Below are 24,457 nucleotides of genomic sequence, written 5' to 3'. Positions count from 1 at the left end.
GGATGCCCTGGAAATCAAGGCATGAAAGGATCCAATCTCGTCAGGCGGGGACGCACGAGCAGGGAGCAACGGGGGACACGTCGCCTCCGTCATCTGTACCTGTCATAGCCGTGTCTGTGCCTGTATCATCCCTGTGGGTAATAGACCGGGGGGGAAGGCAGAGCAGGCCGCAGAGGTGGGAGAGGTGGCGTAGGATGCGTCATCGTCCTCTTATGCGGTGGACTTTCCGAAGGTCCTGGCTCCGGTTCCTCCGTCGGGTCTGGCTCAGGTACCTCCATCGGGGGGAGGGGCAACCTTGTCCTCATCTCCGAGCATAAGGACTGAATCGCTGACAAAATGGCCGCCGAAGTGTCCTGCGGCGCCGGAAACGATGGGCACAAGGGCTCTTGAGGAACCTCATCGGCGACACCGTCGCCCTCGTCGGGATCCCTCCTGATGGGCTGGGCCTCTTCCACGACTTTGATGAGCTCTTCTTCATAGGTCGTGTCCGTATCCACGATGGCCACCTGCCCCTCCCCCACCTTTTCCAGCGAGGACTTTGTGGGGGTCTTCTCAATGGGCCTGAAAGACGACTCCCTCCGCGGTGGCAGGGAGACTCTGGGTCCTGAGGTCGCCTCCACTGGCGTAGCCTCCACTGGCATAGCCAGGGCCGCTGTGACATCCTAAATCGAGGTCTTAGCAGGGTGAATTAAGGCCATTGTCACATTCTGTACGCCTGGGGCCTTCACCTTGGGGGGAGGGTCCGAGCCTCACTCCCCCTCTGCCGGAATCTTCGAAATCTACCGGGGCCTCTCCAGAAGCTTCGCCGGGTTCTCGGACCTCCTCTTACCCGAGCCAGAGCGTTGGCTCGTGGTTGATGGCGCCGGGGAGTATGCACCCTGCCTGGCAGCCAAGGAGCCCGACCGTTCGGCGCTCCCGGTCTCGCGGTGCTTGGCCTTTTGTTGGGCCCCTGTCGCCGGGGCGCCCACACAGGACTTAGAAGACCGCTCGGACTTCTTTTTCATCTTCTCGCCTGACGGGCTCTTCCCTTCCAGACAGTTGGCGAGACGGAGGTGGCGATCCTTCATGGTCCGCTCCGACATGTTCCCACAAAACGCACAGTCCTTCTCCGTGTGCGTCTTGTCCTCATGGAGACAGTAGAGGCATAACGAATGCTCGTCCTCCTTGGAAACATTCTGAAGCTGGCATCCAGGGCAGGTCCTGAATAGCTTCCCGGGCGTCGAGCTTCCTTTCTCCTGGGCCATGTCCGGGGTAGGCCTCGGAACTTCTGGAATCCTCCAAAAGCGTAACTCGATGAAATCTTCACCCTTGAGGGGCGTAGAAAACTCCAAAACGGATCCCCGTTGATCGGATGTAGAAACGGTGGAGCTTGAGGCTCTATTTAACCGAAAAATGAGAAATCTCCTGAAAAATTGCAAAAACGCAGCAAAAGCTCGAGAGCTAAGCACGAGGACTCCCAACACTTGAACGTGTGGTAAAAATCTGAGGATGGCTGCCAGAGGCGGGGGTATGGGAGTCGTTGGCTGGGGGAAGTATGACCCAGAGACCAGTGATTGGTTACTACTAAGAAAGACAGATCAGAAACGAAACTTATTTTTTTCTATACCGAGGATTCCCGGCCTGACGACGGGGAATATTCATTCATGAGAATGTGAATCCATGCCAGACCCCATGCTGGAGAAGTGTCATATTTTCTTAACAGTGGATACAACAGCAACCTTCCTTGCCTGCGCATTAAAAAACCTTCTGCGCCTCTCAGTTTTCACATACCTCAGAACACGCCATGTGTGAATTGTGTAGGTTTCATTTGGTGGTTTTAACATTTTTTCTTTTTGCCCGCATGTATGTATCGGTTCTGAACAAAAGTAACACTACAGTAACATATCCCTTAACTGCATTGGGTACATATGAAGTTGCAACATTAAGCTCATTTCACCGCAACCTTAGTCATCAATATGGCGCGCACAACATATACCCCCCCTTGCTCGTGGGGTCCTTTCCTGACCACCCCAACACCCCTTGGGAACATTTGAGAGAATGGACTGGCAGGACCCAAAATCCACTTTTGTGAGCCTCTCCAATGCAGTAAATGCAGACCAAATGGAGGTCAGACAGTCCACAATAGGCATTTGCCTCCCCCTTCAGTTGAAGCATTAGCTGAAAAGAAAATATTAGCAGCATTCCAGAAGCATAATGTGCACACAGAAAAAAAGGCACTGAGGTCAATGTGCATGGCAATGCAATTCCATATGTACTGGCTCTGACATGTCTGAGCACACAATGGCGCCTGATGAAGCCAACGCAGACACACACTTCACCCAAGAGAATATCCAAGACGAGGAATCTGTGGCAGGAGGGAATCCATTTGAAGAGGACTTTTAAAAATGCTGGTCCTATAGGAAACAGTGAAAAGCATGCTAATAGGTTACAGATTTCTGCAGCAAAATGTTAGAGCCTACACAATTGTTCAGAATGCATGTTGAAATTGCCAGAGCACAAAAGAACGAAATGGGGCGATCTTCCACGATACCAGAGATGTTTACAGTTAGCACAGTAATCTTCTAAGAAAATGTTTTATTTTCAAAGAGCCACCTAGGGTAAAGGTGATATTGGGGCCTTTGAGAGTGATTTGGATTCACCAACACACATTTCTATAATGTGGTAATCTGAAAAATCAAACAATTTAAAAAGGTGGAATGAGTGACCCATGAAGTACAGCAAGTGTCAAAACAGTGACATTTTTAAATTTAGAAATTGGACAGGTCAGACATCTTGTATTTTAGGCCCCCCCCCCCTTTTTGAGAGACGGAACATAACACGCAAAAACAGTGGCTTGGAAAGTCCTGGCTGAGAGCCCTCATACTCTCAGGTCTGCAACCTGCAACTCCAGATTTAGTCTAGGACACCCATGATCCCTCCCCAATGACCTATGATTGCGGCTGATGGGAAGTTAGTCCAAAACATCCAATGAGGTAAAAGTTAAAGACCCCAGTTAAAGTCTCAACTTCTTCCTTACCATGGCATTAAAAGGAACAAAGTATTTAGTGGTTAGAAATGCCAAATCAAAAGCAGAATTAGCCCACCCCAGAAAACTCCCACATGCTGTGGTACCAACTGCAGACAGACTGCAAGTAAAAGTTTTGAAATGACTTTATTTGCAATGAACAGTTTCCATGTGGACACAGGGTTCAGTCGTAAACCATCTTTAGCACTACAACAAGAGAGTGTTTGTCACAATGAGTGTAGACAGAGGGGTGTGCTTGCAAGACTGCTTACGCGCACACAGGGTCCTGGGACACATTGGGATACGGGACGTGAGTCCCGAATACGGTATATACAATTCATAACAGCAGCTAAGTCAATTTACAGTTAAAAAAAATAAAAAAAATCTTAAAAAAAATAAACCAACAGTGTCCTATCTGTAGATTTATGGGTGCCTTTGGCGGATGAAAGGAGACCAGTACAAAGCAGGGAGGGCATGAAGGTTTTCTGCCGCTGGTGAGAACGGAGACATGTGAGAAGGAAGTCTAATAAGTCTTGTCAAAGGAAAACTGTCAGATCTTGCGATAGACTGGTAACTGGCCGTTGGACTGCAAAAAGGAAAAACCTGTAAGACTACCACCTGTGGGCAAAAGAGCTCAGGAACGGTGAGGCAGGCAGGGTGACGCCTCATGGGAATGGAGCCACCACTGGAAACAAGTGACAAGATTACAAAGTGCAAGAGTGGGCTGGAGGGCAAACCAGATGCAGGGGCCCTCGACAAAGTAATATGGGGAAGGGGACTCCCGGTGCAGCTGAACAAGACTATGTAACAAAAAAAATGTGATTTAAAAAAGATATACCGGACACAACAATAGGTCGATCCTAGTCAGGAAGAAGGATTTAAGTGTCACCAGAGCGCAGGTAAGAACTGCTGTGGCAAGAGGAGCCAAGCATTTGCATTAGGCCTGCCTCACCGAGCCTGGGATGCAGCAAAGGGGCCCTCCGCATTTGAGAACGCTGTGGAACAGATATTGCAGATTATCAGGGTAATCCAACAATTCAAATAACTAAATAAGGCAGGGGAACAGCCACCCCATCCTCCACCGCTTTAGTGTGCAAATCCAATTTAGTGGCGACGTGAATAGTTCACTAAACGATCTTGACATTACATTTGCAAATTAAAGACAGGGCATACATTTCATTCAAGTCAAGTGGTACAAGGCAGCCAAGCGTACTGAATGTTCGACGCAGTATTCGCTGGGTAAGGAAAACTGTTCACTTGCACCACAAGATATATTACTTCCAGTGGCACATGCCGGTATCAACCTGCTTTCAACAACCAGGGATAACCACTGCGAAATAAGCAGTAGCCAATGATGGGTCAAAGTTCAATAAGCTACATCAGTAAAACTTTATGGCTGCTTTTTACTAAAAAGCTAAAAATATTTAAAAGTCTACAAAAACCCAGGATTGTTCCAATGACAGTATTTTTATTTGTCTAGTTATGCTTGGCCTGGCAATCAATGAGACACTTGGTAAGTCCAAATGTTTCTCTCAACTGCCTATCTACAGCTCCCACGTTCTCCCTGGCCAGGTGTAAGAAGGCATCCAGCCCTGTTTTTTCTTTGAATTCTGGAACTGGTCGTTTTCCTTAATTGCAAATGTAAAAAGAAACTAATAGTCTCAGAATTACAAGCAAAAACAAGACTTGGGTGGGCACGCCACACAAGGCTAGGGGAAACTTGAGAGCTCTGGATGATCACCAAAACATGTGGCATCCACAGTTTTAAACTGGAATAAAAAAACATGTATAGGCCAATCAAGGCAAGCAGCAGAGGGGCAGTTTTCACCAATTTTTTTCAAAATGGTCTACTCCAACTTTACCCCTCTCGCCCTCCCCCACCGCCAAGTGGAGGGCCAAAAGGCACCAGTGAATTTCTAACTTCACCAATTGATATACATTCCAAGGGCCAGAGAGAACGTAGCTGGATCTATAACTGCACTGGCTTAAGTCTTTGATGCCCTCTAATTGCCACCCGCCAGCAGAGACTGCATCAAGCACACGGTCGACAGTGCCCATTCCATCTTGTGCGATGGACTCCCTGCGGCTCATGACAATATACTCACCATCTTTTAGTAGGTGCATCTGTTCCCTGCTTTCAGCTACTCCCACTATAAGGGTGCTTCTCAAAATCATTCACCAATAGTTAAAATACAAAAAATTATTAAAAACACCTAGTCTTTGAAAAACAAATATAAAATGGACCTTTGAATGCAGACTCCTGGTTCTGGTTCCAGCATTTCTACCCCACATCAGTAGAGGCAGCCCACTCTTGCACAACTCAAACGCCGAGGTGGCCATGCATCTAATCCTGGACCTCTGCAATCTAACCCCCATGAAGACGGTTGCAGGGTGGTGTTCTCAGTTCCCAATATCCAATCAAGGATTCTGCCTACAGAGCGCCAAGCCATGGACTCTCAGGTCAATTGTTCCTTAACTGTCCACTCAGGCACACACTTTTCCAATGACCGAGTCATTAGAATAGCCCCTGTATGTATTGACTGCAAACCCCAATTAAAAAAAGCATTGCTGCTTGGGATCCCTGTAGCAATGCTTAGGACACTTGTGGGTCCTCTTTTCTTACATGGTAGCTTCAAATACAGCTCTCAGTCCAATGTAGTTAATGGACACAAGAATCTTGACCCCAATGCTAGGGCAGGACCATTTCCACAATGTGTTGTGTGAGGAAGCTGAACATTAGTGGAAAGTACTTGGAGTAAAGGTGGGGCTCACTTGTAAAATGAGAAGATTGCGTGGCATGGGTTCACACCACTGGATGTTTCGAAATGTCAACTCGCTGACATGTGAAGTGTACATTCCCAAGCCCCATAATCAAAGACTATCTGGGTACACCAGTATTAACCACTCACTTCCACTGATGGAGAGTTTAGGATTGTGCAGACCGGGGAATTATAACAACCATGCCTCACTCCCATATGCAGAACATTGGTTTCCCATACCAAAGGCTAGAGACTTTAGACTCCAAATGTGTGTGAAAAATGCTCTTTGAACAAAGGACCTTTGTAGCATTTCAATGTAGCCAACTATCAGAGCCATCTCAGGCTACAGGGAGAGTACTCATCAGTAGTGCTACCCATCAGTCATTCAAAAAACTCTTGCAGAGGACGCTGCAGCCATAGTACACTGGCCTCAACTGCCATGTCCACCAAGTAGCACGGACAGGGCCAAAACTCAGCCTTACAAGTGCCGACCACATAAAAGAGTCACAGCAGTGGCTGTGGGACAGTCATTGTATGAACAACGTGCTAAAAAGAGAAAGGTACAGAGATCGAGGCCTACGGCTAGGTAAACAAGAGTGGTGGTAGAGGGCAGCTGCAGAGGGGACTACAGGATGCCGTAGTTCTAAGAACCCCCAGGTAATGGTACAACAAAATCTAGACACTTAAGTGGTAGTTACTGATCCCTACCAGCAGCCGTCCAGATAGCAAAGATCACTGCTGTGCTCCTAAGACCTGTCCGCCCCAGTCTGCTGGAAACAGAAGTTTTAAAGCACATAACCCAGACTGATGGGAGTCACTGGCCACAGCTGAGAATGGTGAGGTCTTTAAAGAGAAGACAAAGGTGCAACTGGGAAGTGAGGACTGTAAAAGGAAAACTTGAAACTTCGTCCCGTCCATATTACAGATCCTACAGCCTCAACATCGGGGCTGGGCCAGCTCACAGTGGTTCACAGGCACCTCGTATCCTGTGCCACAAAATTCTCCCCCAAAGCCCTTCCCATTGGAGGAGCCAGTCAGATATCTGAAATGTCAATGGGGAGAGGAAGCGGGTGGTTCCCCAAGCTGCACTTGGCAGGCATCACTTCTCCAGGGTCATCTCACGGCACACCCGCCTTCCCCAGCTCTCAGTCCATGTCATCATCCAGGATGCCAGCCCGGGTGTGTTCCTCGTAGATCTCCCTGACTGCTAAGATCCGGTTGAGCATATTCTCCAGCATCCCCTTTTCCATAGGGTTGATAGAGTACCATAGTGGCGATTCCGCCACACAAGAGCGCTCCGGCTGCAGGTAAAAGATGTCACTTCGATTCTTCAGGACTTCAGGGCTGTAGATAGAATAAAAACACAGGGATGAGAATCAGTTTAAAACACCCCCCTGAACAGCGGTACAGGAAATATTAAGACTAGCAATCCACAGCCAGCACACAGAACAGAGGCAAAAACACTACAAGGCCAGCTAAGCATTCCATTGTAGCCACCAACATCGCTCCGGCACAACTGGCAGGCACAGGTTGGAGACCTTATTACTAACGTGAACAAAGGCAGAACCATGGCTTCTCCACTGCGACAAAAAGCACCACCATGTTTGGCAATATGAATTTTCCCCAAACATGCAACTCGATGACAGACTGCACATTAAAATCTTCACCTACCTGTAACAACTGGTCTCCAGCACAGCCCCCTTCCAGGCAATCATTATCCCACTTCTAGGGCACCCTAAAACATTCATTTTCCAATCCTAAATGATTCCAGCAGCTCTTTTCCCAATTCTTTTACTTTAAATGTTCTTGTGTTTTGATCAATACAATTGTTCACAAGACAGCAATCAAATTTACATAATCTCAATCAAATTACAGTTAACGTTTTTTGCACTACCCAAGTATAAAAGCATACACAGTTTTAAAAACAATCCACATTTTCTTAAAAACTACAAATTCAGCTATTCTTAATAAATCAATCATTCATCCAGCATTCTTATTACTTCAAAAGTGTAGTCTATCGATTCCAAATGTCATCAGTTGAGCTCTCTGCTCTTAGTGTGAAGAAGCGGCTCAGATATTGCGCCCCCGATTTCCTTAAGCACTGGCCATTCAGTCATTGTATGTCTAAATGTTTGTATCACTTTCTGATCTTTACAATAGCTACTGTAAGGGTGTCCCTAATTATACTCACACCAGAATGAATACACCCCTCTAGGGAAATGAGGCAAAATGGCGATCTTGTAAGGATAATAAGTTTAATCTTACAAAATGAGGATGGTAGCAAAGGACTCTGCTGCCTGAACGGTCTTCTCCTGTCCCTTCCTCCCAAAGTGGTTTCAGGTAGGGGTTTACATAGGCCTGGCTTGCTGTGATGGTGTCACTGGATATGGATCATGGCTTCATCCCAATCCGTCCTTTTTCCATTATAGGGATTGGTTTGTTTATTTTATTTATATCGCGCACCTGACCCCGGAGGTAATTGGGCGCTAGTAAGACATTAATGGTTACATGGCAAAGAAAAGACAATTATGTACAAGAAAGAAGCAGTTAATAGTCCAGGTAAGGGTACAAAAGTAGACATACATATTATACATATTCTACATATATATGCTCCAAAGACTTCTACCTTTGTTTTCAGCGGTTTTGTCAGGGCATGCTGTTCTGCATTTTGCTAGCTGTGCAGACTTTTACAAACCTTGAGGCCTAGCCCAAGGAAAAACTAACATTTTTATGTGTACAAACATTTTCCAGTCATTCTCTCCATATTCCACTCATCCTACTCACTTGTTATCTGGTTCCTGTAGTCTCCTCCACACATTACTGTTATAATTTTTTCCCTTCTGCATTTTGTCGCACAGAACAAGTAATTGCTATTTTTAACCTGCATGGACCCTTGACGGACAGAGAGATGGTGAGTCAGTGTTCTGGCCATGGTGAACACCGCACACTTAAGCGCCTGTGGTCATTTCTAGATCCCACAGGCCGTATTCCTTCTGGGAAGGAGCTCGACTCGTCTATAGCACTTAAGATTTTACAATGCCTAGGATCTGACAATACACATCTATCCAGCTAATAGCGCCTTATATTTAGACAATAACTACCTTCTTCAGTGTTTGCTTATGTCTGTATGTGATTATTTTTGCATGAGAGCCTTACCAGTGCCCCTTCTCCCCCCAGTCCATAATAGCATCTTAAAGAGGTCTTGCCTAACTCGCTTGGGGGTTCGGGAGGACCCTGGTTCCTTCCCAACACAACAAATAGCCACAAGTGGATTGTGTTCTTTATCACATATATAAAGGATTTCCCCAGTAGGAAAGAGATTGAGATGAAAACCCAGACATTGCAATCTCACTTTAGGACAAAGACATTTTTCCAGATATTTAGGCAACATTCTAAGAGTGATCTATAGCAGGGAACGCTGCGTGACTTTTAGCACTCCTAAACCTCGATATTGTATTGATCAAATCTTTTCCTTCATCCTTTATTTGACCCCAAAGGATTGGTAATTAGAACCTCTTGTTTAAAAACTTCATTCAAAATGTTGACCACATGTGTCTCTAAAATCCCTAAGATGTTCTGGGGGTAAGTAATCAAAGCCTTACCAAAATCACTGTATAGAGAAGTCTTATCTGGTATCCAAATTTTCCCAACTAAAGTTACCACTCTCCACTGAAACCAGACTTGTAAAGAAAGTATGCTCGTACGTAACAAATAGAGGCAATGGGTAAAGAGGACGGTAGATTAAACACCTTTTTCCAAATGCGACCTTCAAACCTTTCCCATAGCAGTTCCAGTGATAGGATATCAATTTCCAAAACAGACAAGATCTAAGGTATCACTTTTCCAACGTAGAACTGCAATAATGGCTTAGAGAATTTGCAATATTTAAAGTACATTTGCCTAATTTTATACAATTGATCGATCTTACCATTAAAGCGCTTAATCATTTTCTCCTTATTTATATACATTGGGAGATGGAAACCCAAATAGATGGTCTCCTGCATCATTTCAATTTCGCTTCCTTCAATAGTCCATTTGAAAGTACATTTTTTTCATTTTGCTTCCTCCAAACTTGATTATATTGCATTTCTTGTGATTTATTACCAGAACATTTAATCTTGCCTATTAACTCAAGGCATTTGTTGCTGGAGCCCAATTGAGGTTGCACCGAGAAGAGTAATATCTGCGTACACCAGTCAATTGACACATAATATACCAATTGTTGGACTGATTAACCCCTATCCTTGCAACTTTTCCTTCAGGTCGTCTAGATACAGATTAAAGAGGTAAGGTGCTAAACAACAGCCCTGTGACAGGCCTCTGTTCTGATAAATTACCAGAAACTTCAAACTTAGGAAGTCTAAACCACGTGCATATCTCAACTCCTGGTTTATACCTCAGCTAAGAGTGCTCCGCAAAGCTAAACGCTGTGCTGAAAATCGCTGGAAAAGTCAGCCTTCTGACAAGCACAACTTCATCCTTGCCTCCCTCACTTACAAAGATGCCATTATCACTGCTAAAAAGGAGTCTCTCAATAACCGCATCATGCAAGCAGACTCAAACACGAAAGAGCTTCTTAAGATCTTAAAAGAACTTAAATCTCCAGCCACCCTCCCTGACACCTGTACCAAAGTCAGTAAATGGTGCGCCAACATCCAGTCCGCTCTACTGAATAAAATATCCACTCTACAATCCAAAATCAAAGACAACCAAGACAGCTTGAAACGGGACAATCGTCCACCAACCCCCTTATCGGTCACTCCTCTAGCTTCTCCCAATATTAAACATTTTGCCTTCTCTCCACTCACCATTGCTGAGGTGGAAGACATTATCAAAAGAATCAAACCATCCAACTGTCAAGGAGATCCTTGCCCTGCTCCCATCATTAAGGAGTCTGCCCATGACCTGGCCCCATTCATCACAGCCTTCATTAACTCATCTTTTAAAACAGGCACTGTACCGACAACCTCAAGGACGCATGGGTGATCCCACTGCTTAAAAAAACATCCTTAGACCCTAGCATACCAACCAATTTCAGGCCCATAACCACGGTCCCGTTCTTGCTTAAGATTCCAGACCGTGCGGCATACCTGCAGATCCAAGACTACTTGGAATCTAACAACCTCCTGGGTCTGCGGCAATCAGGATTCCGTCCCAGACATGGGAAACTAGCCCTGCTACTACTTCTAGACCTTTTTGCGGCCTTTGATTTGGTCAATCACCAAATCCTATGGCGACACCTTCATTTCGCTGCCCACTTCTCCGACTCAGCCACGGCATGGATCAAATCCTTTCCGAGTAACAGATCCATGAGGGTCTTCTCACCCTCTGCAGCCGCTGACCCCGCTCTGATTCATTGCACCGTCCCTCAAGGATCCTGCGTGTCACCTACACTATATAACGTTTTCACAAAGCCTCTCTTTGATGTACTTAACTATCTGGGTGTCTCCTACACCAACTACGCTGATCACACCCAGATACTCATTCACATCACTGGCGATTATATGGTTGATACCAAGGCCTTGAACGACGTATATCTGGTCATCCAGGCTTGGATGGCCCAACATGAATAATGTCTTAACGAACGACAAGACAGAGCTCCTCATCTTGGGCTCCTCGCAACGTCTTAATCTAGATCCATTGTACCAGCCATTCATCATAGATGGAAATATCATTAAAGTCACTAAAGACACAAAAATATTAGGTTTCTATCTTGACGCCACTCTGTCACTGTCACAACAAACAAATGCAGTTAGATCAGCCCCCGCTTACACCTGCAAACTTACTGCAGCTTGTAGACCTTTTGTGAGCACACCTAACAGCATCACCCTAGCCAGAACGCTCATGTCAAAAATTGACTATTGTAGTACCCTCTACCTGGGGACTAGTCAAGGGAACTTGAATAAACTGCAAATCACTGAGAACAACGCCACCAGGGCAGCGCTAAATATTCCCAGAAACCACCACATTTCCGAAGCCAGAACTAAGCTACACTGGTTACCCGTCAAACAGAGAATCTCACTGAAAACACTTGCCCTCACTCACAAATGCCAGGCGAACAAGGCCCCCCCTACCTCTGCAAACGACTCTCCCACCACACCTCCAACCGACCTCTAAGAACCGCCCAGACTCATTGCCTATCAATCCCAAGGTTCAAATGCCAAAAAGCTGGGGGCGTGAGTTTCCCTGTCCTAGCATCAAAGCTATGGAACACTCTCCCTGCTACCGTCAGATCAGAGGATTCATTTAACACCTTCAAGCTGAAAACGAAATCATGGCTCTCTGCTCAGAACTGAGACACTCTGATATTGCTCAATGCACCACAGTTCATAGTCGCCTGATCCTGCCTCTGATTCCTTGTTAATTTGTGGCATTTTCTACTAGCCGACCTTTGTTAAGACTATGACTTTTCGTCCACGATCTGTTATGTTCTGAGCCTAATGTAATGATCCTTGCGTGTTTTACAGGTCTGCCTTATCTCTCATCTCTTCAACTACTGCTGTAAATACTTGTATGTAACTATGTATGTAAAGTATGTAAATTAACTTCAAGTTTTATGCCCTGATGCCCCCGGGCCTGATGGTGCGCGTTACAAATAAATAAAACAAATACAAGAGTCCAACCTTGTTTTTATGGAGGTATCAGTATGGATATATTCCAATACTGACAAGAAAGGAAGGGATTCCCCAAGTTTTTCAGCTTTCCCCAGTGACAGATCGATTGACCATGTCGAAGGCTTTTGAAATGTCGATCATGGCCGCATACAACAAAGAATGCAATGCTGTATGCCATTTAGACACTTTTCCTTTTAAAACAGACATTGCCAAAAAATGTAATGACGTCTCCATTCCCTTCCTAAAACAGGTTTGTAATTTTGAAAGGATACCTCCATTTAGAGCCCAGTTTTCCAGATGTTCCAGGAGTACAGACACAAACATTTTACTGTCAGAGTCTAATACCGCCATCTGTCTATAATTAGCTGGATCTCCGCAGTGACCTTTTTTGCTTACTTTCACAAGATATTGGGTCTGAACGCTTCCTTTTTGGACAAGCTCACCTGAACTTACAAACCTGAACTTACAAACCCGAGAAAGTAAGCAAAGTCAAAGCCCTCTTAATGGTTGCTTGTCCACTTTGGAGCTAGCCACAAACTTGTGATTCAAGCAATCGTATTTTAACAGAATCCTCCACAAAACACCGTAACATTTTTACTGCACAGCTTGATGCTGACCTTAAAGGAAATGTTTGGCAGGTTTACAGTTACACATCTTTTAGGATTGATTTTCTAAAGTCCCCTGACGGTAGGACTTTATAAAACGATCCACTTGGTATACAGGCCCCAACTTCATGTATAGGTCTGTACTAAAGGTTTTGGTAGTATGGCAGAGCAGCCAGGCTTATCTTAGGAGGGAGATGCGAGTTGTAGGTAAGTACAAAGAACTTAGAATATACTGTAAGGGATTGAGAATAAGACTCAGACTCAGTTAAGTGTTGATTTAAAACTTTTTTTTTTTAAAATCAAAAAATAAGCAGGTTGGGAGAAATCCTATCTATTTCTAATTCTAAGAGGGGTTTCCCTGCCTCAACGAAACTAAGTAACGGCTGTCAGGATGCTAAACAAAAGAGCGCCCTGTGTCCTGTGTCCAAAACCCTAAACTGACCCTTACACACAAAAGGTGTAAAAAGGTGATTTTTGTAAGCTAGGTACTTGTAGCTTTCTTTCAGAGTTCAAAACACAGTTATATGGTTTAGAAAATAAAATAATAAATTCCCACTAGCAAAGGGATCTTTCATCGCGTCCCCTAGATTTCTTCTGGTAGTTAGAATGTATCACAATTCAAGGAGGAAGACTCTTCCCTTGAGTCTCTGTTAAATATTCAGATGATCCCACTATGTATCTCAATTAACCGTCAAGGGGCATGGTTTGTCCTTTTTTCTTCGACTGTTTCTCCGTTTACCCCTGGTGTACGCTCATGTCATGGTATTTCAACTTCAACATTGATCCTTAAAAGAGGGTATGGACTTCCCTTTTGTATTAATTCTCACTGTTCAACGGTTTCAGGTTTACTTCTCTTCTCACTCCTGTTATACTCTCCTGCCAGGATATCATATTTCTGGTTCTTGGGTGCAGGACCCAGACTCGCATAGTGCCTGGTTCACCAACCCTTTCTTAGCAAAGTTATGATTGGTATAGTCTCATTCAAATATGGGGCACTGGCCCTTTAACACTGGTCATATTCCTATCAACCTCCCTCTCCAAGTATTGGGTTACCGACTCTTTCTTAAACTTGTTTGTATTTGTATCAGTTCCTCCAATGACTTTAATTGGGCTTTCTCATGCGGTTAATGATATGCAACACTTGCTTTCAAGCGCTGTGGTAACCCACTCGCTCTCTGGCATTCCTCACGTCCTTCAGTTTGCGGACTGGGGGTGCATCCTGTTAGCAGTTTGGCTACTACTTCATCTTCCTTTGCCTCTGGCGGCTCTAGCTGTCTGTAGAAATAAAGCGGTGAGCTTCACTTGACCCAATCTCTTTGCACGCCATTCTAGTCCGCCTCTGTGCTGCCTTCCACACATGGTGTTTGCTTTTGGAGTTACAACCAGTGTCAGCGCACACTGTGTTCCGCTGCAGTCTCTGCCTCCCAACCATTTAATTCTGGTTGCACCCAACATGCCCATAGGCCTCAGGGTGCACAAAAAACTTAAGACAAAAAACAAGACAGACCGAGTCCAGTATCGGATCCAGAGAGGAACTATTAATGAATATAAGCTAGTTTTTAGTCAGGGTTAAGATTGAAAAGAAGGTATTTAACCCATTTTTTTGAAAGGACCAAGTGTACACGCCAATCTTATTGGACCAGGTAAAGCGTTCCATAACAAGGGAGCCTGGACATCAAACACTACCTCCAAACTGGACCAGCTTATATCTGGGTTGGTGCGGAGTAGGATGGTCAAGGGAACGTAACGGTCCTACCGGAATTAGGGTCTTTAGGCGATCCTTAGGATATTTAGGACCTGCGTTGGTCTGGCATTTGAAGGATAGAGTGATGATCTTATGAGAAATCCAATGTTTAATAGGAAACCAATGTAGTTTCCTTCTGTCAGAGACAGAAGTCCCTCTTGACAGACCGTGATAAGCACAAACTGCGCCATTTTGTGCAATCTGTAATGAGTGCAGGTTGGCAAGCGTTGTACCAGCCAGCAGGCTGTTGCAATAGACCAACCTGGAGTCAACTAGCGCTGTGACTATCGGAGAGCAATTGCTGACGGAAATGAATGGGCGAATATGATTCAGTAGCTTGGTAGTATAGCCGCAAAAAGATTTAATGTGGGAAACATGAGTCTTCATAGTAAGTTCTGCATCAAGAAATACGCTGAACGTCTTCACATTCTTAGAAACACAGATGTTATTGCTAGCAATGCAAAAGCTGCCAAAGGTTGGGTCTAGTTTAAGACGAGGTTCAGAAGTCACAATCAGCAGCTCAGTCTTATCACTGCTTTGAGCCAGTGAGTTATCAGCCATCCAGGTCTGCACTGCATCATAGACATTATTTATGGCAGATGAGTCCTGCATGTAATTTCCACTAAGCTCAAGGACGACCTGGGTGTCATTTAGTATACTGTACACCCAGGTCATCCAATAAACTAAGCATAGGCCGGATATAAATGTTAAATAGTGTTGGAGAGATACATGATCTCTGTGGGATGCCACATGTTTGGATAACCGGGGTCGAGCTAGCCTCTCCGACTGCTATTCTAGCTGTCCGCGGCCCAAGAAACGAGGTGATCCATTGTGCCGCAATCGCGGAACAGTGTGCCAGGTACCTGAGCCTAACAGGGAATGATATACCAGGTCAAAGGCCGCAGAGGTGTCCAGAAGCATCTGCAGGGCAGGATGACCTCCCCACCCACTATACCGGACAAGGTTGATTTGAGGTCCAGCATAGCGCTTTGTCTCGTGCCTAGGTCTGAAACCTGACCGGCGTACCCCCAAGGTATTCTGTTCTTCAATATGACCTTGTAGCTGCATATAGGCTTCTTTATCCTTATCCATGAACGTTTGCGATAGGCCAGTGGTTGATGGCCTTTAATGGGGCACAGTTGCATTCCTTAAGAAGAGGCATGACCGAAGCCTCCTTAAGGGATGATGGCACCAAGCCTTTGCTAAAAGAGAGATTAACAAGTTTGGTTATCCAAGGTATGTTAACCTCTAAATATGTCAACAGGGCAGCTATCACCTGTTGGGGAGAATTCTCATTTCTGTGTTAATACCCTTCAACCTTGGAGACCCCTAGCACTTTTGCTGGACCTTTTAAATTTTACCCATGAAGTGAGACCCTTTTCTCACTTTCTCATGTGTTTTCACCTGAATTGGATTATAGGTTTCATCTGTTTTTGGAGTCTGACATACTCCATAGGCATCTACTTTTTGCATGGTGACAGCACCTCCAGTGCAGTGTCACAGAGAAATCCTTTAGATTTCTCATAAGGTTTAAATACATTTTCTTGTGTGAACTACAGTTCCCAAGAGTAGTAAAGTGAAATTGACTTTACGGACCTTTACTCTTAGTAGGTCCAGTCCACATCATCTTATGTGGAGTGCTGGGTGGTTACCTAGTAGTCCCTTATTTTTCCTGCTAATGTAAAATGTTGTATATTTCCCTCACTACTTTAAATGGCTGGTGGCACTGGTTTAATTTTCCTACAATTGTGCTTTTCTACTGCAGGCTAAATCCTCAGCTGCAGTATAGCACCCATGGGTGACCATTTCTAACAAAAGAGCCCTGGTCGTCATTTTTTGGCATTTTCTGTTTGTGAGGTCTTTCTTGGGTTTTACTCTGCGTGCCAAGCCAGATTTGAGCCCTTTGTTAGTTTTGTCTTTGGCGGGCTTCAGGATGAACACCCGACGAAGAAACCATGAACAAAGCTTGCAGCATCCTCATGGACCTTGGAATTGTCCGGTGAAGCCCGGCTGCTGTGCTGAAACTCCTTTTTCTGATCAACAAGAGAAACTCCAGAAGGGATGACTTCTCTTAGGTTAGTGGGATAAACTAAACCTGAGACAAACTCCACTGGACCATCTTTCCTGATTGGCTGTACTTCGCCACTGCAAGAACCGAGTGCCAGAGGTTGAGAAATCAGTAGTCTAGTGCAACGTCTGCAATCCGACTAGAAGCTCCAGGAGTCTCCCAAGGACCCTCCAGAAGCAGGACGACCAGAGGTCGAGTCCCCTCACAAGAGTGAAGGACTAAAGGAAGCCCAACCGGTATCCAAGATTCACAATGCATCCACATGTCCTCCCTCACGCCCCCACAACGGAGGCTCAGGAACGCAGGACCTGCATCGCTACAACAGGACAGAATCCAGCTGGACCACACTTCTTTGAACTAGAGGTACTGTTCAGACTCTGGGTACTTACCTCAGTGTCTTTAGCTTTGCTCTTCTCAATGGAGACTTGCAGTGGCACACAAGTGTAACAGCTCGTTACCCTACAAGTGATTCCTACACATCTCTCTAACTTTGTGTAATATTTTTATTAACTACTAAGTGCTTCAGCTCCATGGACTGTACTCCAATTGACTTTGGCTGTCCTGGCTCCTTGCAGACTCTTCAAGTCCATTGACTGATACTTTGTCCCTCAGAGGTGATAACTGACTTATTTCCGGGAAAGGTTTTGTTTAGACTACATTGGGAGATTTAAGTATACCACATGCCCTGAGAACCAGTTTAACCTTTTTCCTTTCTTTAACCTTTCCTTCCTGCAACCTCAGAATCTGAAAAGTGTACTAGTGATATATTAATGCCATTACTGTCCTTATGAATGAAGTCGCCTCCGGGTGTAGGAAGTGAGTAATCAGAATCTCAAAAGAGCATCTACTAAACTTATGCTGATTCTGGAAAAGTATATTTGATGGTTACCTATATTGCCCTTTTAAAAGAATGCTTATTTAAAAACTGTTAAATAATTATTTATAACAAAAACTTAGCTACTTGTATTTACGAATTGCTTTTGTACAGCTCTAGAGCTCACATTTACCCCTCTTGAGATAGGCCTGGATGCTCAGTCACACTACCAACTTGTGGTACAGGCCTATACCAAAAGGTGAGTTATAATACCAAGAGGACAAGTGTTGTGTAGTCTCACACAGTGTTACTACATCAATTCTTGGCTAACATCACCCAAGCAGGATGTAGGTTTAATTTCAAGTATTATGTTATGGATTTCGGCCTCGGAACAATGAGCAAAATTAAAAGATTGATATTTATTTGAGGTGGATCATCACCTTGACAAGCAATTTGGATGAGATTGTGCACCGTGGGCCGTGCCTGCAGACCCCTGAAGGTCTGTTTATGGTCGGAAAAATAAGCTGAAAATGTGTTGTGTACTGATTGGCACCGAGCAGAGTCTTTAATAAGATCCTGATTAATAGCTGGTGTGTCTATTCTGCTCAGCTGTGTGTGGTCTAAACTTCCCGGCATTAGTTCACTCTTGAGCAAGATACCTTCTTACATCAAGGATTCCACGGAGGTTATACTGATGCTGCAAGACCTGAATTTACCCCAACACTGTATTCTGGCCACAATGGATGTTGAAGCTCTCTATACATCAATACCACAAAGAGAGGGGCTAGAAGCCCTCGAAACGTGCCTCAACAAAAGGATTGATGTGACCACTATACCAACATCTTTCATTTTAGAATGTGTGAGACTCGCCATGTCAGAGAACTTCTTTCTATTTAGGGATCAACTATACCAACAAATAAAAGGTGTCAGCATGGGGGCTACTTTTGCCCCCGATGTTGCCAATCTGTATATGGCTCAGTATGAAACAGATCACATACACAATGACCATAACCCCTTCAAATCACAAATACTCTTATGGAGACGTTCCATCGATGATGTCCTGCTCATATGGACTGGCACTGAATCAAATCTGAATCTTTTCCATCAATGGATCAATCAGTGCAATGACCACATTCGGTTCACTATCGACTGGAGCTACCAAGCGGTGGATTTCCTTGATTTATATATATATACAGATCAGGAAACAATCTCCAAACTGAACTTTACAGAAAGCCAACAGACCGCAATAGTCTATTACATTTCTCCAGTTACCACCCGCAAGGTCTCAGATACAATTTGCCGTACGGCCAGTTTCTGAGAATCAGACGCAATTGTTCCAACAAAGAGAAATACGAGCAACATGCCAACGGCCTACAAAACCGGCTAAAACAAAAGGGGTACCCCAAAAAATCCAACAAGCAAGAAAAAGGGCACTGAACATTGACAGAACAATATGTCTGACACCCAAAGAAAAAACTGAGATGACCAGACTAGTGTGTGTCACAACATATAGCCCGTTGAGCAATCTCACCAAACAAACTATTAACAAACACTGGCATTTAATAAAAAACAAGGGCACTCTGGAGAAGAAGCCCATTTTTGCATTTAAAAAGAACAGAAACTTGAGGGACACTTTGGTCCACACATACATCAAAGAGACCAAGACCCCAAACACATTGTGGGACCTTCCAAGTGTTGTGGGACACTACCGTTGTCGAAAATGTGTGGCATGCCGCTACACCACTCCCACTAAAACCTTTGATCACAAAGACTACCACTGCACTCTACAAACTCACACCAACTGCAATAGTAAGTTTGTGATCTACGTAATACGATGTCCATGCCTTTTGCTGTATATAGGCAAGACCACCAGACCGATAAAACAGCGGATTTCAGAGCACAGATCCTATATCAAGAACAGAATACCGGACAAACCTTTGGTTGAGCATTTCAGCCAACTAGGACACACAAACGAAGATATTTCTTGGACTATCATACAGCAACTCACTCCACAGAAAAGGAGGAGGAGATAGGGACAAAGCGCTTACGAGACTGGAACAACTAGTCCACAAACTTGACACGGTCAAAACTGGTTTCAAAGTTGCGGTAGAATGGAAGCATTTTTATAACCAGTGAAAAAGAACATTTGACTTTTTCCTTTTACCCCTATATCTTGCCCAACATGGGGCTATGGTGTATCTAGAACGCGGGGGACTAGATTCTGTAATGTTATGATGTGGGTTTCTCCTTCATGGATTTTGAGTTATCCACTATAGGACGTGCCGTTTCTCATAAATGATTAATTTTCAAATGTTTAATGACATTGATACCATGCCATGCCTAATGACATCATGTACTGCCTTAGATTGGAAGTGTCCGTTACCTTTTTACCACTGATTAACTATATGATGACATCCATTTTGTGTTACAATTGTCACAATGTTGGTTGAAAAGTTCTTTAAGGTCCGTCCCTGACAATTGATCAGAGTATACATGATTGCGATTCCGTGTCCAGTACACTGGTTATAATTTCTAGATCATGTTGTTAAGTTCTTGTGTCCGCACTTGCATTTACATGCTCCGCACAACCATCGCCATACAGTGGCGACAGGGGCACATGTCTCTAGGTTTAGGTGATGTGACTAGTCGTCGTTGTACCTATGACAGTACTTGCAACATGCTGCCTCTCGCAACAAGATTCGATGTCAGCGATTCTTTAATGGCGGGATCACGGTCTGTCATCCGCCTCGTGCACATACTTTGGACACAGCGGCTCGCACACGTCGTGCGAGCGCGTGCAACACTGCCCATGCGCCTCTCGTACACTGTCTCTTTACGGGCGCTAGCTTCTCACGATTAGAGGCCCATGGCGCGCGCACGCCTGCGGAGTGCGACACATAGCTTGCGCACTTCGCTACTCCCTTGCAGTACGTACCCCTCTGGCCCGCCTCCTGGCTTTCGTGGCAGTCGGGCATTGGCCACATCTTTACATGACGCCCTACTGTGGGCGCGCCACCACTGAACCTATCAACGCAATCCATGGGTTTGATTACCCATGGTTGCCTAGGTTACGGTTTCATTTACACTGCCCTTTTCCGCGTTCAGAGCGGACGCCGCGCCTCTCAGCAGAGATGAGCACTTCGATTCACAGAAGTAAGTTCGATTTGTGTTAATGTTTTGGGGGTATTTTGGAAAGCTAACCATACTTGCGTCTTTATAGCGGTCGCTTTCTCCATCATGAACATTTTTTGGCTCCTGTAGCACACGTGCGTTAGTTACGCCTTTTTGGGGTACTCATGTGCTTTTTTCCATACTGTTATGGGTCATTTTAGAATACTCATGTTCGCAGCTTTGTAGTTGTTACATGTACTAATATGAGCTTTAGCAACGCAGTTTGGCTTACCCATGTGTTTGCTTTAAACACAGGTGTTGTCACTGTTGGACAATCTGGCTTAGCAGATGCCATCTGCAGGAAGTGTGTTCACCATTATCAACTTTGAAAACATTCCTTACCGTTTGAGGTAAGATTCTACCTTTTTCCCGTCTTATTATATATGACATTAGGATCTGTACAAATTCACTTACAGCCCCTCATATGTCGTTACAGGTACACACTTGTTTCCCTTACGACGCATTCAATGCCATCTAGACATCTATACTTATGATGGATTTTCTCGCTTAACCTTGCACTGGATAAGTCTTTGGTAAGAATCTGGCTCTTCTAATAGGGAGTTTTTTTTCCTTTGTTATGCAATGAAGCATCCAGTAGGAGCTTATTGAATTATTTTATAATCAAGGTCACCTTTCCACTCACTACACTCCATTTGTTGTTTTTAGATAGAGATCCCGGGACTAACATTGGTTCCATCACATGTCCTGATGAAGGCCTGTCCACCAAGCTGCACTTCACAGCTCCTTTAGGCCGAAACACCGTTGTGTCGACGTTAACCATCACCTGAACAGTGCACAATCCTAGCATTGTTGTTTTTCTTTATGATCTACTGTATATATGTTCATGAAATTAAGTTTATGTTCGTTCCTGTAACCGCACAAGTGTTATAATCGAACAAGAGTAACATTTTGCTGTTGATTGCATTGAGATCCAGTTCTGTAGACTGGATCATACTTATAAGTATTGTGTTCTCAAACACCCCTGGGTGCTCTATCCCTATTAGTTTTTATCCAGATGTTATTAAAACACATTGATGTGAAAAAAAAAAGTATTTCCAGTGACTGATATATGTTCAGAATGCTGGAGTGGTGTGACCTCTCACCCTGAAATTTTGTTTTTGTTTATTCGACTATACCTACCTGGGTTTTTCAGGGCTTTGCCAGGTGCCCTGATATTTAATCTGGGAAAGCAGGTAAGGCACAGTTTCAGAAAGGTCAAGGGATTCTTCAATAATAAGTACTCTGCTTTAGTTGGTCAAAAATAGTTCAGGGACCTCGGAAAAGGCTCCCTGATGGCACAAAAGCGTTTGGGTTTTCTCCCATATACGGTCGCCCAGGCCCAACACTGGAATCAGTAATCCAGCAACAAAGGAGCGACAGAAAGCCTCTAGGTAAGTGTTAGGCAAGTTTGTATGCAGTACCCTATGGGAGACTGCACCAGCCTTGTCCTCTTAGAAATAGTTAACCCATCCTTTGGTATAAGCATGTACTACACAAGTTGAGAGTGACTGAGCAGCCAAGCTTATCTCAAAAGGGGTCAATGTGAGCTGTAGGGTTGCAACATGGTTTCACCGTGACAACTATTGAAATAACACTTATACTCAAGGTTTCTTGATTAAACAATGATTTATTAATTTAACAGTCAGTTGAATACGCCTTCTTTAGAAGGGAGCAAATATATGAAGCAATATACTTCAAAATACACACTCATTTTCTTGAAAATCGGTAAATACCCATTTGGGATGGCACACAAGACACTTCCTACGCCCTGAAGTGACTTAAATAACTAAGACACTGTGGACATGAATATATCACTGGCACCTTCAGAGCAATACTGAGTTTGGTGTCAAAAGGAAAAGATGCGGGAATAAAACAATGGTTAAATATTCTGAAGCAGGTATGTACTTTTGAACCCACCAATGCAAAGTAAATTAACCATTTCCCAGCTACACAAGTTATAGAATGTGTGCCTTTAGTGGAGGGATAGTTAAAGCACAAAGTCAGAGGATAGAAGAGTCTTTCAGGGAGCCAGGACAGCCAATGTCAATGTCAATTGAGCAAAGTCTAGGGGAGCTGAAGCACTTCTTGAAGTTAAGTAAAATGTCTTGCACAATCTTTCAGAAGTCATTACAGAAAATGAAATCACTGTAGGGCCACATACTGGGTGGCTTGTGAGGGGCAAAGCTGCAAGCAACTCTGCAAAGGCAGTAAAGGCAAGCCTCAACAGAGGACAAGCAAACTACACAGCAAGAGGTAAGTACGCCATAGTTTACAGTACCGTAGGTCTTGAAAGGTAGCCCAACTTACAGGGTTAACCCATAATTCTAGTAGTACACCCAATCATGCTTAAACCAGATTAAAGCTCAACCCCCTAGGGAATTACGGCCAAGCGTCTTTATCTTGCAAGGATAACCAGTTTAATCTTTACAGAAAATAAGGATTGGGAGGGGGAGGTTGCAAGGCAGAGAGTTCAACTACTCTTGACTTGGTCACTGGATACCAGCCCGGCTCATTCAAGACTGTCCTCCTTCCCTTACAAGGGATGCTGCAGTCTTCCTTCCTGCATGGCCGGGTTTCCATTTAGGACAAACTATTCTGCATATTGCTAGCTATGCAAGAATACATTGTAGCTCCTGTTTATCATTTTCAAAGGTAACACACCCAACTATCTCAACAAAAGAATCAACCTTACAATCATCACTACCAGAGTGCTTAGATCCAACAACACACTGCTACACATCCCAAGATTCAAGAACTCGAGAACAGGTCATTCCAGTTTCCCAACAGCTGCACCCAGAATCTGGGACTCCCTCCCAAATTATATCAGTAAGAACCATCACTAATAAAATTTAAGAAACTCCTTAAAACCTTGTTATTTAACAAATAATGACTGCCACGTATACCTAGCACATCAACCAGCCACTGCCCCATCTTTTCTCTCCCAGAGTCTACGGCAGTGACGACCAGACCACTTGCACTCCACGTCCTTACACTGGAACTAAGAGCTAGACCTAAGGACCTCGCCATCGTCCAAATCCGGTACCTCGCAACTGTATCATGCTCCTGTATGCTTTCTTTGTCAATGCGTTTTATCATGTTATGCCTCATTGCATTGTAACTAACACGTATAATTCCATGTACCCGCAACCACCAAGACTCATACTAAGTATTTATGTATAATCTACGCCGTGATACCTCAGGGTTTGGGCGTACAACAAATGCAATAAAAAATAAAAATGTTGCTATAATAAAAACATGTATATATAAACACACCTTCCCGCCATACTCTCCAAACTTCACTCAATATACCCATATTTGATCTGGTCCAATAATTCCCCTTAAAACCTTATTTTCACACAACGTTGCTTTGTGTGCATGAGTATGTACACTCCCCTATTCTTAGTCTGCATGGGCTTTTGATGGACAGTAACAGCTGCTCAGCCACTTTGTGTGTTCTGTCAGAGCTAACCAACACCAGGCAATGCCTGTAGTCTATTTTTAGCACAGGCTGCATTCCTTTTGGCACCGAGCATTCTGCTCTTTTCCGTGCTTTGAGAAAAACTAAATACAATTTAACATTGTTACAAATTCATTCAGCTAATAGTTATTTACACCTTATACTTAAATACTATCTTCATTGAGTGCCTGCCTACGTCTGTGTGAGATTATTTTTGCATG

At 44.2% G+C, this 24,457-nt stretch overlaps 1 protein-coding gene across 5 annotated transcripts in view; it reads right to left on the bottom strand.

The window, feature by feature from the left end:
* Positions 1-3,132: 3,132 nt before the first annotated feature.
* ZMYM3 (zinc finger MYM-type containing 3) overlaps positions 3,133-24,457 on the bottom strand; it is a 1,331,158-nt gene continuing 1,309,833 nt past the window's right edge. For all 5 annotated transcript variants that reach the window (XM_069612373.1, XM_069612372.1, XM_069612371.1 and 2 more), the window contains one exon: positions 3,133-7,107. In XM_069612373.1, coding sequence (XP_069468474.1) covers positions 6,909-7,107 — 199 coding nt within the window. In that variant the 3' untranslated portion in view covers positions 3,133-6,908. The remainder of the gene's footprint in view (positions 7,108-24,457) is intronic.

This window comes from Ambystoma mexicanum, chromosome 5p, assembly GCF_040938575.1.
Source record: "Ambystoma mexicanum isolate Mex_15411 chromosome 5p, UKY_AmexF1_1, whole genome shotgun sequence".
NCBI lineage: Eukaryota > Metazoa > Chordata > Amphibia > Caudata > Ambystomatidae > Ambystoma > Ambystoma mexicanum.
This window is presented reverse-complemented; position numbering and strand designations above follow the sequence as displayed.